The sequence below is a fragment of the Strix aluco genome, chromosome 18, assembly GCF_031877795.1.
Source record: "Strix aluco isolate bStrAlu1 chromosome 18, bStrAlu1.hap1, whole genome shotgun sequence".
In the NCBI taxonomy this organism is placed as follows: domain Eukaryota; kingdom Metazoa; phylum Chordata; class Aves; order Strigiformes; family Strigidae; genus Strix; species Strix aluco.
This window is the reverse complement of record NC_133948.1, coordinates 10,076,380-10,093,113: the sequence shown is the minus strand read 5'-3', so window position 1 is coordinate 10,093,113 and position 16,734 is coordinate 10,076,380. Positions and strand designations below refer to the sequence as shown.

At 40.6% G+C, this 16,734-nt stretch overlaps 1 protein-coding gene across 1 annotated transcript in view; it reads left to right on the top strand.

Moving 5' to 3' along the window:
* The first annotated feature begins 398 nt into the window (after positions 1-398).
* Positions 399-16,734, top strand: part of MAPK1 (mitogen-activated protein kinase 1) — a 37,567-nt gene continuing 21,231 nt past the window's right edge. The window contains exon 1 of the mRNA XM_074844573.1: positions 399-757. Coding sequence (XP_074700674.1) covers positions 615-757 — 143 coding nt within the window. The 5' untranslated portion in view covers positions 399-614. The remainder of the gene's footprint in view (positions 758-16,734) is intronic.

The following is a 16,734-nucleotide window of genomic DNA, read 5'->3' as shown; positions in this document are numbered from 1 at the left end:
GGCGCAGCGCCCCGCGGCAGCAGTGCCCGTGCTGCGGCCTCCCCGCGCGGGGGCGGCGGCCCGGACCCGGCTCCGGCTCCGGCCCCCCGGCCCGACCCGGCCCGGCCCCGCCGCCTCGCGGGCTCCATTTCCTGCCCCCGGCCCGCCGTCACCTGACGCCTCTAATGGCGCCGGGCGGCCGCGCGCCCGCAGAGCCACCCCGCCCACCACGTGACTCGCCCGCCGCGCCCCCTCCCCAGCGGCTGCGGTTACCGCAGTCCCCGGCCCCGCCCAGGACCCGCCCCCGGCCCCGCCCGGCCCCGCCCCCCGCCGCTCCCTCCGCGCGAGCCCCCACCCCTCCTCCCCTCCCCCCCGGCCCGGGTCGATGCGCGCGCGCGCGGCCGGCGGCGTCTCCTCACAGCGGCCGCGGCGGGGACGGCGCTGACGGGGCCTCGGAGCCGGCGGCAGCGGCCGGTGCTCGGGAGCGCGGCGGAGCGGGCGACGCCTCTTTTCCTTCCTCCCGCATCCTTCTCCTCGTCCTCCTCCTTCCTCCTCCTCCCCCCCCCGCCTCCTCCGCCCCCCCCCCCTCCCCCCCCCCCCCGCACGCAGTCACCGCGGTTCCCGGCACGGACAACATGGCGGCGGTGTCGGGGGCCGGGGCTGCGGGCGGCTCTGCCAACGCCGGGGGCCCGGAGATGGTGCGGGGCCAAGTGTTCGACGTGGGGCCCCGCTACACCAACCTCTCCTACATCGGCGAGGGGGCCTACGGCATGGTGTGGTGAGTGCCGGCTGCCGAGCCCAGCTGGGGCAGCGCCCTTGCCCTGAACAACTCCCTCTTTCCCTCCCCGCCGCCCTGCCTGGCCGCAGCCTCCCTGGGGCCCGGCCCCGGGCTCCGGCCCGCCCTTGCAGGGGGGAGAGGCCCGTGCCTTGCCCTCGGGGGAGGGGAAGCCGGGGCTCAAGCATCTCTGTCTCGCTCTCCTCAGCTCTGCTTTTCCCTTCGTGTTGCTGAGGGTGTCCCTCCGGCATCACCCTTCCCCTCCCTCGCTGCTGCCCCCCCCCTCCCGCCCAAAATTCCTTCATCGATGGGTGCAGCTGAACGTCTCGTTTCCTTTCGGTCGTGCGGGTTTTTTCTTGAATATTTTTTGTCCTTGCCTCTAGAGTTGGTCGCTCTCTTTATTTTCTTCGTCTCCGTAGTGGGATTGCAGGCGTTCGTAAAAGCGAAAAGGTTGTAAAATCTTGCTCCCAGCTCCGCGTCTCTCTTTGTGCCGTGCGAAGGCTCACCTGGCTGCATGTCCCTGAGGTCACGGTTGATAAAAAAAAAAGTGAATCTGTGCTTACGAGTTGCTGCCCCTACCTGGGTTTTCTTAGGACGTGCTGTCTGTGCTGCACAGCTTGCCAGATTAGTCTAACATGTATACAGGTGAAAGTTCTCTTCAGCCGTTCTAGCTCTTGGTTATTTTGTAGCATGGAGGCTTGTACGAAGTCTCACTAAAAAGCGATCTTGTGCGTTTGCTTTGGTTAATATCAGTGTTAAAGAGTGAGGTGAATGAACTACAAAATACTGAAAATGTGAAGTAACCGGATTAAGAGTGCGAGATGGGATTTTTTTAGCGATCTAAATGAGTTGGGATGATACTGTGTGATGGTATAGCTAGTTGTCTGGGTTATAAATCTGACATCCTCAGTGACCTTATTTAGGATTTCATATTCTGGCTTCTATTAGTAAAATAGGTTTTAAAAAAAACACAAAACCCTTCTGAAATAATTATGGGATGCAGATGAAAAACTTTTTTTCATTATCGTTTTGTCAACTTTTTTTCAATGCTGCTTCTGTTTCTTCAGCATGTTTTTTGACCAGAGGTACTAAATGAGGTTTACAGGCTATGACTTCATGAAAGCTTTATCAGCATTAATTCCTCTCTCTGATGCTTAATCTTTTGTAAACTAGTGCATTTCTCAGCGAGGGCTCTTCACAGCCTTCAGCTGTTACAGATTTTTATAGGTATAGGTTTTTGCATATAGTCATTGAATTGTGCTGGCCTGTTAAGATGAAGTCATCTTGTATTGCAGGGTGGAAGCTTTCATCTAGGCCTGAACTTAGCTGGGAGATGAGCCTCTCACAAAGTTTTGAGTTGCGGCCTTCATTTTTTTGCTGTGGGAAGAACCTTCAAAATGTAAATCAGAACTCCTGTTTACAGTGTAAAAATATCCTTGTTATTGTTTTATTGTTAGAAATCACAGTAATATATCCAGTCGAAAACTTGTTAATGTAGCTTATGGTACAGGCTGTATTTTATTATTGGTGTATTTTATCATCTGAGCTAGAGCAAGTAAACTGGTGCAGATAATCTCAGTACTAACTGTACTGGTTTACCCTTGCCGTCCGATTTAGGAAGGTACTTGGGAATAGTACTTCCAAGATGTATGCTGTGTATAGTCCAGTTCGTATCAGTGGGCTGTTAAAAGTGTGTTTATCAGACAACATATTAAAGCTAAAATATTTCGCCACAGATCAGAGATTACAAGCAGCAGTACGATGGCAGTTGATGCCCTTTTTTGGCGTCTCTACGCTAGTGAGCAGATACAGGGGAAACAGGGCCACTTTCTGCCCCTCCAAATGGTATGTTATTAAGTTCTATATGGAGACTGTTTCCCCTCTAAAATTATATAAGGCTATCTTTTATTTAAAATTTTATTTTAGTACATTGTCTGCTATGAATGGTATACAAAATTACTAACAAAAAATCCAAATCTGGTTTAGTTGAAATACGCACTTAGCTGCTGTGTTTTCTACTCTAAAATTATTAATGCAAAATACTAAATTTGATTGTTGTGCTCTTAATCATTGCTCTTCTGCCTTGTGTGTGAAACGACAGGGAACAAAGTCTCAGTTTATATTGTAAACTTGATAAGGAAAGTGTTGGATGCACTTGTTGTAGTTAAATGTCATAGCAACTGTAATGTATTGTAGTGCCTAACATACAAGCTGCTATGATTAAATAACATTACTTATCAACAGATGTATAGGTTATGCAGTTTAATACTATATGTTTCCTATCTTGCTTTGATTGCTAATGCAGTGAGGATCTGCAGAAGCTTCTCCCTTGGGGGGTGGAGTAGAGGGCAAGCTATGAGTGTGCAGAGGGAGATGTTTCCTGCAACTGCAAAATCCATTTAAATTTGTACACTGTAGTGAAGGAAAGCAAAGCAGGCTCTGGTGGTTTTGTTTCAGACCCGCAGCTAATGTGTTTGACTTGGGAGAAGCTAGTTATTTACAAGTGCATTGTGCTTTTTATATGGAAAACAAGTGACTTAACTGTTAAAATCCTTCACTCTTTTCCTTGTTTTTCCTAATTCCCATGTTTCTGGGTTATTGGACTAGGGAGTTGAAAACAATAAAATTCTTTTAATTATATTAATAAAGGGGCAAATTAAGTATTCTTAGGATAATGCTGTTACGGTCAGTCTTCCATTTTGATTTTGCAGCAGAGAGAATAACGTTTGAGAAATATTGATCACAACATAAAATAACAGCACAGGAAATAGAGGAAGATGTTGACTGAATAGGCTGTACGCGAATGTTCTCTCATCTGGATTTGAAAACCTTAAAGGCATTTAACTATTTTCCCTAGTGCAGTCATTTTTAACACAGTCAGGTTTTCAGTAAAAATAAACTTAACAGAGCAGTATATTTACTGCTATGTTGTGGTTGCACTTTCTCAGCTTCGTAAGCAGAAAAGGCATGTTATCAGGCAATCCCCCATCTTAATGTTCTCCAGTTAAACTCTGCCAAAAATGTTCTTCCTTTCATACAGGCCTGCATCTTACTCAGAAATTTTGTTGCTGGGGCTGAAGTGGTTAATAAGTGAATATCCATGTCAGTGTCCCTTTCTAACCTATTTTTTGTTTTCAGTATTTCTGCATGTGAAACTAGGGGATGACCACAGTGCAAACAAGTTTTAGCTAAAATCCTCAGCACTTCCTAGGACTGCAGGACATTCTTTAAGCAATTATTTAGTCATACAGTCATGTTTGTTACTCTGAATTAATTTATCCAAATGTTGTGCTGTTTGCTTTTTTTTCTCTTCCCCTTCTCTTTTGCTTAAGAGTTGTTTTGAGGGGTGTTGGTGTGAAGTTCTTTGTGACTTGCCCTTTCTTTCAGTGATAGGGGGTGATCAACCTCAGAGTCAGCTGGGACCGACTTTCAGACCAAGTCTGAAAGTTTCAGAACGACCTTTTAGATGCAATCAAATGTGAAAGGTTTTTGAGATTGTCTTCTCCCTAAATGTTTGGTGTTTTCTTTTGGCAAAAAAACCCTAACCCAAACAACCTGTTAACTGGCCATACTTTTAAAACACACTGAAACAGCAATAAAAACATAATAGTGTTGAGCTTTAAATTTCCAGTGTGAGTTGTTCTTCGTGCAGTTGGTGCAGTTGGTCAGTGGTAATTCGGCAAGGATGATAATTTGACAGTGTAAAACAAATAATCTTTTTGGAAAGAAATGGTGAGTGGGAATGTGATAGGGATGTTCTGGTTTATATTCTGTTTTTTGGAAGCCCTTTTTGTCATCAGGCTTATGTGAATGTGAAGTATTATCACTGCTGCAAATAACTGCATATAAATAATAGAGATGAATGCAGTTGGAAGAACATGATCTTGAAGCTCAAATCTTGCATTTCTTGGCCTGAATTTGACTGTGTTATTACAAAGACATCTTTGTGTTATTCATGCGCTATACAAGAGTGATATTAGAAATTAAGGTAGTCAATAGATGAACGTTAAAGTAATACTGTAAAGAATATTTAAAATATTTGGCAATAGTTTTTTCAAAGTTCTGCTCCTTTCTGCTGTCTCACAGAAGAGCCCTACTTTTAGAGGATGGATAATTTAAAATGAAATCTGAGAAGTGTATTCACAAAGACTCAAAACAGAAAAACAATCAGAAATAGAATGATTTGCAAGGCATAGATATTTGTATTAAAAGATGAAAATAAAAAAATTGATGGGGTTGATGGCCGTGTAATATTTTCTTTCAAGACTGTCCAAGTTACACAAAAAGGTAGCATTTGCATCCCTCGGTGAGGGTCAGATTGGTGATCTGGGGTGGACTGCTTACTGGCAAGGATCAGAAACAGCCTGTAATTTTTTTTCTGTTAACTATTGCATCAGTCTGGAGAGAGTACTCTTTAATGGCAGAGCAAGTGTAGAGATTCATGTCCCTGTTTATTTGTGCTTTTAGGGAGCACAGGTTGTGTATGGGTGTCGATACCTGGTAATTAACGTGTTCTGGTCTGTGTGATAAGGAGAACGGGGAGCTGATACACGTTAGCCAACCCTAATGCGTCCTCCTTAGTGCGAGGATCAGAGCAGAGAATTAGGGAGTGTGATTGGTGGCTAGTTATCGGCTTCTTCCCTCTGGGGAGAAGGCGGAGGTAAGCATTTCCCTTCAGTCACTCAGACTTCTAGTACTTGCTTAACCTGACTTGGAAGCAGGAAAGGAGCAATTAGAGCTGCTTTCCCTGCTCTCCCCTGTGATGGGGCAGGTGGTCGGCAAGCTGGGCAGAGGCCTGTTCGTATCGGAGCTCTCGGTAAGATTTATGGAAGATGAGAGGTAGCAACTTTTCCTGTCTGCCCAAAGCAATGGGACACTGGCTTAACAGTTGAAGAGTGCAGCTCAGCAACACTTGCCTTTTATAAATAAACAGACATTTTCTTAACATAGCATGGTCCAGCCCACAGAAACAGAGATAACCTGTGTTATTTTTTTTTAAACATGATTTATTAAGGAAATAAGGCTTTATATGTTCACAGTATCTGTATGTGGTTGCATCAGTCAGTCTCCTGTACCCCTATGTATGATTCTTGAACCTGTTGCTTGCCTTCCATCGAATTTGACAGATGGTAGAAGTCTTAAAGATGGAAAGTTTCTGCAAGTTTTTAGAAATAGGTATTTCTCTAGAGTGAAGAGATCCTATATGCTTCTCCATTGAGGAGGAGACTACATCAGGAGGTCACATATGATAAGTCAGAGTCCCCCGAAGAGACATGATAGATGCCTCAGTTTCACAGGTGGATTTATTGGTACTCTGAGACCAGAAATGTGTATTTGTAGGACACCAGGCTCTGTTAATTCAGTGAGCTCCTTGTTTAGGAGTGAGAATCTACAGCTCACAGAAGAGTTAATCCTTACCAACTGAGTAGGTGTACAGCTCAACTTGAGTTGAAAACGAATACTTCGCCAACATAGTAATTTTTTTAATGCTTTTTTATGTTGATGCTTTGTCATAGCTTTCAGCTGTGATCTACAAATGAAATTAACTGATCAATTTGATATTTAATAAAAATATTTAATGACATCGTGCTGTGGAATATTTCACAGCATAATGTAGGTTGAAAGGGACTTCCTGAGGTTATGTAGTCCGACCTCCTACTCAAAGCAGGGCTGATGTCAAAATTAGATCAAGTTTCTCCACTTGTCCACTCAATATTTCCAAAATTGCCAGGGACGGAGATTCCACAACATCTCTAGGTAGCTTCTGGTTCTAGTGTTAAGCTGATTGCCCAGTGAAACTTTTGCCCTTAAAAACATGAGAGATTCCCTTGCTGCAACTTGTGACCGTTGCCTCTTGTCCTTTGTACTTTTTACCTCTGAGAAGAGTCTGGATCAGTTTTCTCTGCAATTCCCCTCTATGTAACTTAAAAGAGCAATTGGATGCTTTCCGCCCCCACCTTTTTCCCCTCCTAGCCTATACAAACCCAGTTTCCTCAACTTTTTTCTTGTATGTCATGTCCTTCAGCCCTCTGTGCATCCTAATGTTTTTCTGCTGGACTTGCTCCAGTATTGGCAGAGAGGAAGACTGGGTGCAGTATTCCAGATGTGGCCTCACAGCAGTAATCCCTTTCCTTGACCTGCTGGCTATGCACTTAATAAGGCAGCCCAGCCCATGGTTAGCCATCACTGCTGTGAGCAGGTGCTGCTAGTGGATGAAGTTGGATGTTGTTCTGGTAATCTGGAAAATATTTTTACTTGCACTTAAAGTGAGGTATTTTAGAAAACCCCAAACCCCACAACATTTTATTAAGTGATTTCAGTTCTACTTGATTTTGATTTCCAAATCGCTCAAATGAAGCGTATGGAGCCATAAACATATTTTAGAATGTAACTTCCCTTTACTGCGTTGTAAGGTAAATTAAATTAATAGTGTATGTGAAATGCAGCGAAGTGCAGTTTGTTTCAGGTGATTTATCTGTGTAAAACTTAGATTCTCTTAATTGCTAGTCCAGTTATTAAAGCCAATTGTTTGCTTGTGAATAAATCTCCTTTTCAGAAGGGAGCTTATTTTCCTTTGCTTTATTACAACTTCTGGGCGTGTGAAGGAGCTATTCTCAAACTCATCTTTTTGCAAGGTACATTAAAAGCCAAATATATATTACTTCGTTATCAGCTTTGACCAGGTAGATTAATAAGATGCAAGTAGTAATAAATGTCATTAATTCAGATGGGATTACTTGATAAGAGATTGGTCGATGCTTTGGCAAGACGAGGTTTCTCGTGCTCCATCGGTGTGCAGCAGGTTAGTTTCTGTTTCAGAGAGCATTCCTGGCTCCGCCCCTTTCCGCCGGGTAGGGCCAGCGCAGAGGCAGCCCCGTCCCCTGAGAAGGGATTGCAGCCCGGCTTCTACCCGGGAGGCTTCCAGTGCCCTGGCTGCACCAGGCAGTGGTGGATGAAATACCGATTTGTGTGTGTGTGTATATATATGTATATATGGCTTGAAGAAAGGCTTTAATAGAAACATCTTTCTATTCGATTGGGTCAGAATCTTCATGACAGTCTAGTTTTTAAGCGGACTTGTGCATGTGTTTTTACTATCTATCTTGTTTAGCAGTACCTAAAATCATAACAACCGAAGTTCTATTAAGGGAAAATGTCTTCTCTTGGAAGTTCTTCTTTTGTATTTTAAGAGAATTTTCATGAAATACTGAAATACTCTGTAGTGATTAGAATGCAAATGAGAGTTTTTGTTACATGATAGAAAGTAATTCGTCTGTGTTGTGGGTATGTTTTAAGTACCAGCAACTTGCAATTAGCCTTACAGTTTATAATATGCAATTACTTCATTTTGCCATTTTTCTTAAAATTAGCAGCTGTCACTGCAGTACCTTACTTCTGGCTTGTTTGGAGGGAAGGCAGTTTGCTCCACCAGATATTGCTGATATGTCCTGAGTAAAACTTGGAAGTCATTTGAGCACCACAGATCAATACACCCCAAACTGCTTTGGTCCGGAATTTGCCTGATTTTATTGCGATTTGGATGGTGCAGAGTACCTCAAATGACATTCAGGTTGACTTTTATATTGGATTTTTCTGAGTGTTTCATAATTGTGACATATCTTCCTTTTAGTTACAGTAGCCAACATGTCTTTAATGCTGATACCCTGTCTGAACAAAACACAAAACTGTTAATATGTTGAGGGGCTAGGGTTTACTGTTGGCAAGTCTTTTTAAAAAGGTGGAAAAAACATGCAAAAAATGCCTTGTAAGCTGATACTAGAGGGAAGTAACTTCTGATAGTGGTGAGATGCACACTTGCTGCTAGTGGTTTGGTTGTTTTGTTTTGTTTTGCAAGTGGAATACATGGCCGAGTGGACAGTCGCAATGAGCTTGCTTTCTCTAGTGCTTTGTGATAGTTTTCACTTTGCACTTATGTTTCTACAGGTTTAGGAAAACCTCTGCTTCTAAGTATGCGTGAATTATTTTGTTCAGTGATTTATTTATTTTCTGGTGGAGTGAAATACTGTGAACTATCTCTTCTGAAGATTTATATCATGTGGAATCAAATAAGCTAATTATTGAAAAATATAGTAATTGTCTGGATCTTGTGCTCTTTCCTTTTTCTAAAGCTGATTTTGGGAGGATTATTTGGGATATAAGTCAAATTAGAACTTTATTAGACAAAAGAGTAAACCACATCAGGGGATTCTTTAATACTGTTACCACTCACAGCTCTGTTAGTGCTCTCCCTTGTCTCTCGGAAAGGGGAAATGTTTCCTAGACACATTGACAGTGCCTGCTTTGCTGCTAGGGTGGTGGTGGTGGTTGCAGTTTCCCAGGCTCTGGAGTACCATTGGGTACGTAACTGACCTGCCAGCGTTGTGTTGGTGGCTTTTTGTTGCCTCTTGAGAAGCCATAAGCACAGGAGGAGGAAGTCAGCACTTCATGGGCTTGTGTGGAGGTTTAGCTTTCATGACAGTTGGGCCTAGACACTTAAGCTGTGGTTTCCATGGCTGACTTGTGCTGATCTCAGGCTGTGCTGCTTCTAAAGGGTCAGCCTTTCCTTCCATGCCTCGGGTCATGTCATTCCTTCCTCCACATTTGTGCTGGTGCTTACACAGCTGTAATTAACTGTGCTGGAAAACTGATTTGCTGAAAAGTTACTTCATAAAAAATAAAATTTAAAGGTGGTAAGTTGATGTGACTGACGCAAAACCCTGTGAGTGATAGTGCTGACACAGGAAGGGGAATAGGAATACACAGGTAAAGACTTCTTTACTGTTCCTGTTCATAAGCTGCTTTGACTTTGAGCTGCTTCAGTTCTGAACTGACACAAATAAAGCCACTGCTCCAACCAAAAAAGTGAGAAAGGGGCAGGGTTGTCAGGCACAAAAAGGAGGGTAAACCACAACCACTCCTTTAAATTTACTGAGCCCTTAGGTTGTCTCAGATGTTGTCAAGCTCTTACAATTTTACCCTGAAATTGATTCCCGCAGGAATTGTCTTTGAGTTTATATATAGAGACGAAAGTGAAATTTAATAGCATAATATCTTCTCAAAAGCAATGGGTGCTTTTGGAATGAGGGGTTCATTTCTCAGATAGCCGAAGGGCCTTTAAACGTAAGAGTGAAGTTTGACTAAATGTTAAATTTGGCATAGATGCTATCAAAGGAAATATTGGCAGTGGAGAACCTGTAAACCTCTAAAATGGGGAGGATAAGTGGGAGGGCAAGAAGTAGATGAAATACTGATATGTAAGAGTTGTCTATTTTTTGAAGACCAGAAAGTAGAGTAGGCATGTATAATGATTTGAAGTCAGTGCTTCACAGCTGAAGGTAGAGAAAGAAAAACAGGTATTAGAAGAGATTGAGATAAGTGATCTCTTTTTTTCGGACAACTAAGATTGGTCAAAACACCATGAAGTTAAATGACATCTTTAGCCAAACAATACAGAACCTTGGGTGAAATAGCTAAAATTTTTCTAATGGTAATGTTAAGGTTTAGTTCTAGAATTGTTGCTCTTTGTATTTCTGCTTAGTAGGTGCTAACGAAACACAAATCATCTGGTCTGCCACACCCGGGATTATGAATTGACTGAGCTTCTGGCGAAAGCAATTTATTTAACAGACTCCATTTTGCACAGCTAGCTATTCATTTTCAAAATACTAGGAGTGATCTAAGAAATTAAACTATTAAGTCATTATTATGTACATAGTAAATAGTTTAAAATTGTAGTGCTTTGGAAGGTTCCGTCAGATTCTACTTTACAGGTTCTGAAAACTAAAATTGTGCCTTTGTAACCTTGTTTGAGTAGATATATGAAAACAAATCTCCTGTAGGAGGTTACAAAAGCGCCTTAAGAATTTGTGGTGTGAAGGGCAATAACCTGTAGTAGATCAGAAACTGCCAAAGAGTAAAATCACTTATGAGTAATTATTCACTTTTGTCATGGGAGGAAAGATTTGGCATAATTGTACCAAAAAACTTTACTATTAGGACTGATTTTGACTGTTGTGAGAAAGATGACTGAAAAAGTAGGTGATAAAGGTGAAGGTAATGCAGTTACATTTTGACCCGGTAAGCTTCAGAGGTTAAAAAGCATGATAGAGCAGTCCGCAGCGATTACTTGGGCACCTTGCTACGGACTTGCAATAAAATAAAGGACACTGATTTAGAAATTATATTTAATTTTCCCCTTGTTGGAAAAGAAAAAAAAATCAGCTTTATAACAAATGCAAACAAAAATAGTTTGTTTAGGTATCTTCTATAATAAAGCCAAAACAAAGCCATAGCAGTGATCATTTGATGATGAGCAACAGACAAAAAGGGTTAGGCATATGGATAAACTTGTGAGGAGTTTGTAAAGTATGACAGTTGCTTTGGAGAGGGGTCATGAGAAAAGGTTTAGAAACAAATTCGTATTTTCTTAGCCCCAAAGCAATAATCTATTCACTGATACTAGAATCCTGACAAGTCAAAAACTGCTTAAAAACCCCCAAAATGACACCAAAACAAAACCAAGATTTTTCAAATAGCATGTAACTTGAGAATTTTCAGGTAGGGCCAGATTAATACTACTGCAAATTGGATCACATCTACTGTGTAGTTATTTTAATGTTGTCTTGTTGCTCAGTCTTCCTGTGCTGCATGAGATGCAAGAAAATGGGAAGAAACTGTCAGTGGGTTTCAGTGTCTGTTGTCAGCCGTATGTCACAACACTGCATATTCTCTTTCTTTCTTCTACAAAAACAAGACTTAAGATAAACCTGAGGTCATCCCGTAATTTATAATTTGAGGTAGTTTTCCGACACGCTTGACAAATGGTGGAGAATTCATCAACAGATGATGAGAAAGAGGTCCATTTCTTAAACGCTCAAACCTTTGGCAAGTCAGTATGTAATTCTTCTATCTAAGCTTATTCTGAAGCAACTCAATTTTGAATTCAAGTTTTTTGGCCTCTTCTTTCATTATAAGCTGTTAGTGCTTATGCATGTTTTCCAAAGACACAGAAGGTAATATGTACAGCTCTCTTCTGGTAATGAATGAAGAGTGTCTGTAGCATACCTATAGATAATTCCAAGAGTGCTGAATTACAACTTACTTGACTTTTGTCCCTCAGAGTAGGATGAAAAAGTACATGGTGCTTGTGTTATTACAATTATAATCTCTTTGTAGCTTGAAAAGCAACTAGAGCCTCAAGACTGAGTTGTTTGTTTGTTTTTAAGAATCTAATATTTAAGTAGCTTCCTGTTTTCATGGATCTACTAGCTTTCCAACATGGTAGGAATTAAACTAAATCTTTAATGGTTCTCCATGGAAAAATAGAAGCATATTAAGATGCCCCTGTTTCTATAGTTTATTTCCTGAATTCACTGCTGGGAAGCCATTATTGAGAACCTCCTCTAGAGAAAGCTAATAAATCAAGATGAAAACTCTGAGCAGAACATGGGTTGTCTTTTCATAAGCTGAGGTCTGTTAAAACAAGGCAAATATATCTTAATATGAATAGGCACCTATTCCTTTTAAAACCAGGTGCTGATTCTGTAAGTTAGTCCCAATAAGAAACGCTGAATGAATAATATACTTATTTTCAAAAATATTACGAATAAATGGAACAAAGTAACAAATATTTCTAGTAAACATAGGTGCTTACAGTTGGGGACAAAAAGTATATCCAGCAGTATAAAAATGAGACATTACTGGATGTCCTCAAATCTGAAACTGTCTTTGACTACTTTTATTCTTTTTCCAGTCTTTTCTCTTTGGTAAAAGAATAATACACTGTAGCTGCTCCCTGTATTTTAATCATCTAGAATCAGAAATTAATTGTTCTGAAGAATCTGAAAGGATTAATATCTGATGATTATATATTAAAAAAAAAATACCAACCAACCAAAAAACCACAGTCCCCTCCACAAATCTGCACCCAGAACACCACCTTCCCCCACCCCCAAAAATTGTAGTGAACAGTCTGTTATGGTACTGCTGGTTATTGCTATATCATAATACTGTGTTATTTTACTTACAGCAGTCTTAAAAATAAGTTTAAGCTATTTGCATTGTAACTTGATAAATGTCAACATGTTGTAGAAATGTCTGCTATTGAACTAAATGTAGACTGAATGAAAAGATTAAAGATCTTCATAGATCAGCTTGTTTGCTGGAAATTATTTTTGACTTTTCTTTCCTGGTTGCAAGCAGAATTATTCAATATTTCAGAAAGATTCTTATCCCTGGATATGCCCTTGGAATCTTGTTTCCACAGCAACACAAAGCTACTGATAAAACATCCCTTTTAAACTTCAAATCAGTCTTTTATTTAGAGTTGTAATTAGGATGCTTGCCGGTGGCATTGTGTATTTTTATGTGTACATAGTGTATGCTGAGAGCAGCCTGTGAAACAGCCATAAGGTGAATAATCCTAGAAGTGTTGGAAGAATATCCCATGATGGGGTAAGCCTTCAGGCAGCGTGGCAGAGGAGTGTACTGAGGATGGGGGTGCCGACAGAGTAGGCAGTTGTTTTTCAATGGTTATATGAAGAAACAGCCCTCTGTGGGATGTAACTATTGCCAGGAGCTGGCTCCTTTCCTCCCGGCAGCTGCAGCATGCTCTCACTTGTTCCAGTTCTGCTCCGAAATGAAACATGTGAAGAATAGAAATGGATGGAAGAACATGCAGCAGCCATTGTGGGTAGGAGCTAAGCTTTGGCACTTATCCCGATCTGTCCGGTGAAAAGCTTTCTTTCCTTAAGAAGGAGTTAATGGGAAAGGGGCTACATGTCAGAGGTTCATCTGGGCAATTAGTATGCTGTTCTCTGTAGGCTGCTCAGACACTGCGGTGCACTTTCTGGTCATTGTGTTTGGAAGCAGCCCCACCCCGGACTTCTTTGTAAAAAGGAAGTTGGTACTGTAGCAGCAGAAGGATAAAATACTGGCTTTAAAGTTGTGTGGTGCAACTTCTTGGGTTATAAATGCTCATTTGTTTATTTTGTACAGCTGTGCAAGATGCTTTACTAAGTCAAAACTTTGTTATATATTTACAAGATAATATTAGGAATGATAAACTGTACTGCTAGGGCTTGTATTGATTTTCATGTGGTGTCTTAAAAGTATCTAAATAATGGTGCTGTTGCAGGTTGTCACAGGATAGTAACCACACGCTGAAATAGGAATAACGTTGTGTATACTAGAGTTGGGCAGTTGCAAAATCTGTATTTAAATTTAGCACTTTACAGATAAGTAACACTCACAGCTGAACACTTGCATCAGCTTGTGAAGCTGTGCATCATTGGGGTGGAAATAAATCCTTCCTTCTGAATATTTAGTGTCAGTAGCTAGATTAATAATAATGTGAATAACACAGAGACTGTTAAAGGGAAGGTTCTATCTGTAGTGATTAGTGATTGGTGCATGTGATTAATGATTAGAAACTAAAAGCTATAAATTAGCACTCTAAAAGTTGTTAGTCTGTGAACTGTTATTCCCACTTTACAGATTTTTATCTTCTCTGGAAAAAAGTCTAGATAATAGAAGGTTCTTGCTTTTAGAAGGCGTCCCAGTTAACTGCTTCAGTGAAAATATAAACAGTTGTTGTGAGATTTAGTAGAAGCTGACAGTCTAGACAACTAGGTTAGACTGTGCACACTGGGATGGCACTTCCAGAATGCAAATAATCTAAATTTAGGATGCGCTGGGTGGTGGATGGGATGTATATGTGGAGCTATTCCTTTTTGGACTGTAGGGGGAGCACAGGTGATTATTAGTTGTAAAATTAGATCTCTAATTCTAGCTAAGGCTGAGCAAGATGAATCCTGAGTTAAGTGATAAGCTGTTACATTAACTGCAGTGAGATAATGCATTGAGAGTTTGGATTTGCATTTTTTACAGTTGTTTCATTTGCAAACACTACAAATGGACACTGTGTATGAGCAGCGTATTTCTTCAGCAGAGTTCTGGAGAGTAGTAGGTAAATCTGGTGGTTGGATGGAGATAGTGAGGAACAGGGAAAGCTTTGGGAAATGGTTCAGTCTGACCTACAAAGGACCCAATTTTGTTAGTTTACAGTGTTTCCTAGGTAGTGAAATAGGTACTGCTGTATAGTTTCCCAGGCCAAATAGGTGTCTGATTGTAGCATATGAGCATGAGAGAACACATGACTCTTCAGTTCTACTGAAGTTCAGTCTCATACGTAGCTTTTACAGTTTTCTGTAGTGCATGCCAAATTGAAACAAGCACTGTATTTTAAAGGGTCACAGAGTTTACTCAAAGCTATGTTTGCCTTGAGAGCTATGACTCTGAGAATGTGAAATGGTTTTAACTTTATAATACAGATTCTCTGTGTACCTGTATTATGCATGATATTTAAAATATTATGCATAAGCAAGTATACTTAACTACTTGTATGATTAGTTTCTTGCTCATAGGAATTGAGATAATCTTGCATATGTTTAATCAAGTTACAGAAAACCTCGTATTGTAGAAAGCGTGGTGACAGAAATAAATCCAGTGTCCCTCTTAATGTTTCAACTAGGTAGTATTTCGGTTTTGCTCTCCTTAGCTGAGGCTTTGCAGTGGTAACACTTAGCTACATGAGTGTGGTGAGATCTTCTGATACGAACAGAAAAATGAGTGTATGCAGAATGTACACTGGAGAGGAAATTGATTGCATCTTTCCTGCAAATAGTCAGCTTTTTTCCACACTGAATCATGTGTTTTATAGTTGAACCATCTGAAAGCAAAATTACCCATCCTTTTCTAAATAACAGCATAAACATTTTTCTAAGAAAATGCCTCAAGAACTATAAACCGCTACAAGAGAGGAAATGTTGATATATTTAATTGATGGATTCAAGTTCATTGAATCTGTACAAGGAAAGATATATATATTTTTCATCAATAACCAACCTTTGCTTCAGAAGCAATAACTTAAAGATTTATCGAATATTGTAAGAGATTAGGAGCTTTTATTTAAGCAGCATCAATTGGTAAATATTGGCATTTTGCCTTTTTCTGCTCTGCATAGCTGCTGCTGTCCAGTACTTTGAAAGGAAGCAAGATTCTGCATTGTGGGGAAAAAAAAATATGCTTAAGTCAATACAAAGAAGGAGGTAGGAGGTTTGTTTATAATGATAAAATGGTCCATAGGATTCTTTATTTTCTTTCCCAAATACAGGTTGTTCATGCTTCAGAATTATTACTAGTTTTGTTTTCTGCTTGTGACTTACCTTACTGGTATATTGTAAACACCGCAGGTGATTAACTAAGAAAATGACTGTAGACGAAGTGCTCTTGAAGGCTATGCCAAGTTCCACTTATGGCACTTTGTTATTATCTATTTTGGGACTTATGAACTGCTAATGTGTTATCTATACATATGTAATAGCAACAGTTGTAATGAATACTTGCTTAGCGTGTGGAATTTCAAAGCACCCTGTGGAGCATTTGAGTTCAGTGTTTCCAGAGGCAAATAAATTGTGCAGTCTGTCTGTGGTTACAGACTGGAGTTACAGATGCAGACAGGTCAAAGTGATTCTGCGGAAAAATCATGCAGAAAGGATGTCACTACATAGGCATGAGCTGTATGAAGATCTTACTGGTGGCACAAATTCTATGGCATTTTTAATAATGAAAGTGAGAAATGTTAAACACTCTTGCATACAGTGGTAACAGTACTGTCTCAAAACCACCTTGTTGCACCATAGATCTGCTTAGTGGTAGAACCACCTTGGCGTGGTCAGGCATTTGAATTCCTTCTAGGTGTCCTTTTCTAATTGGATTTTCATATTTCATTCTGCTTTACCTGATGACCAAATACCTGGACATCTCAGCAGAGTAAGGCCAATTAAAGAGTTTCAGAGAATGTTCTGGGACTCAATTATAGAAAATTGGTGGAATGTAAAGCCTGTTTGGCTAGTCTGTTTATATTTTTATATGAAATAGTTGAGGCTAACAGAAATGTTTAAATGTAGGCTTGATTATTT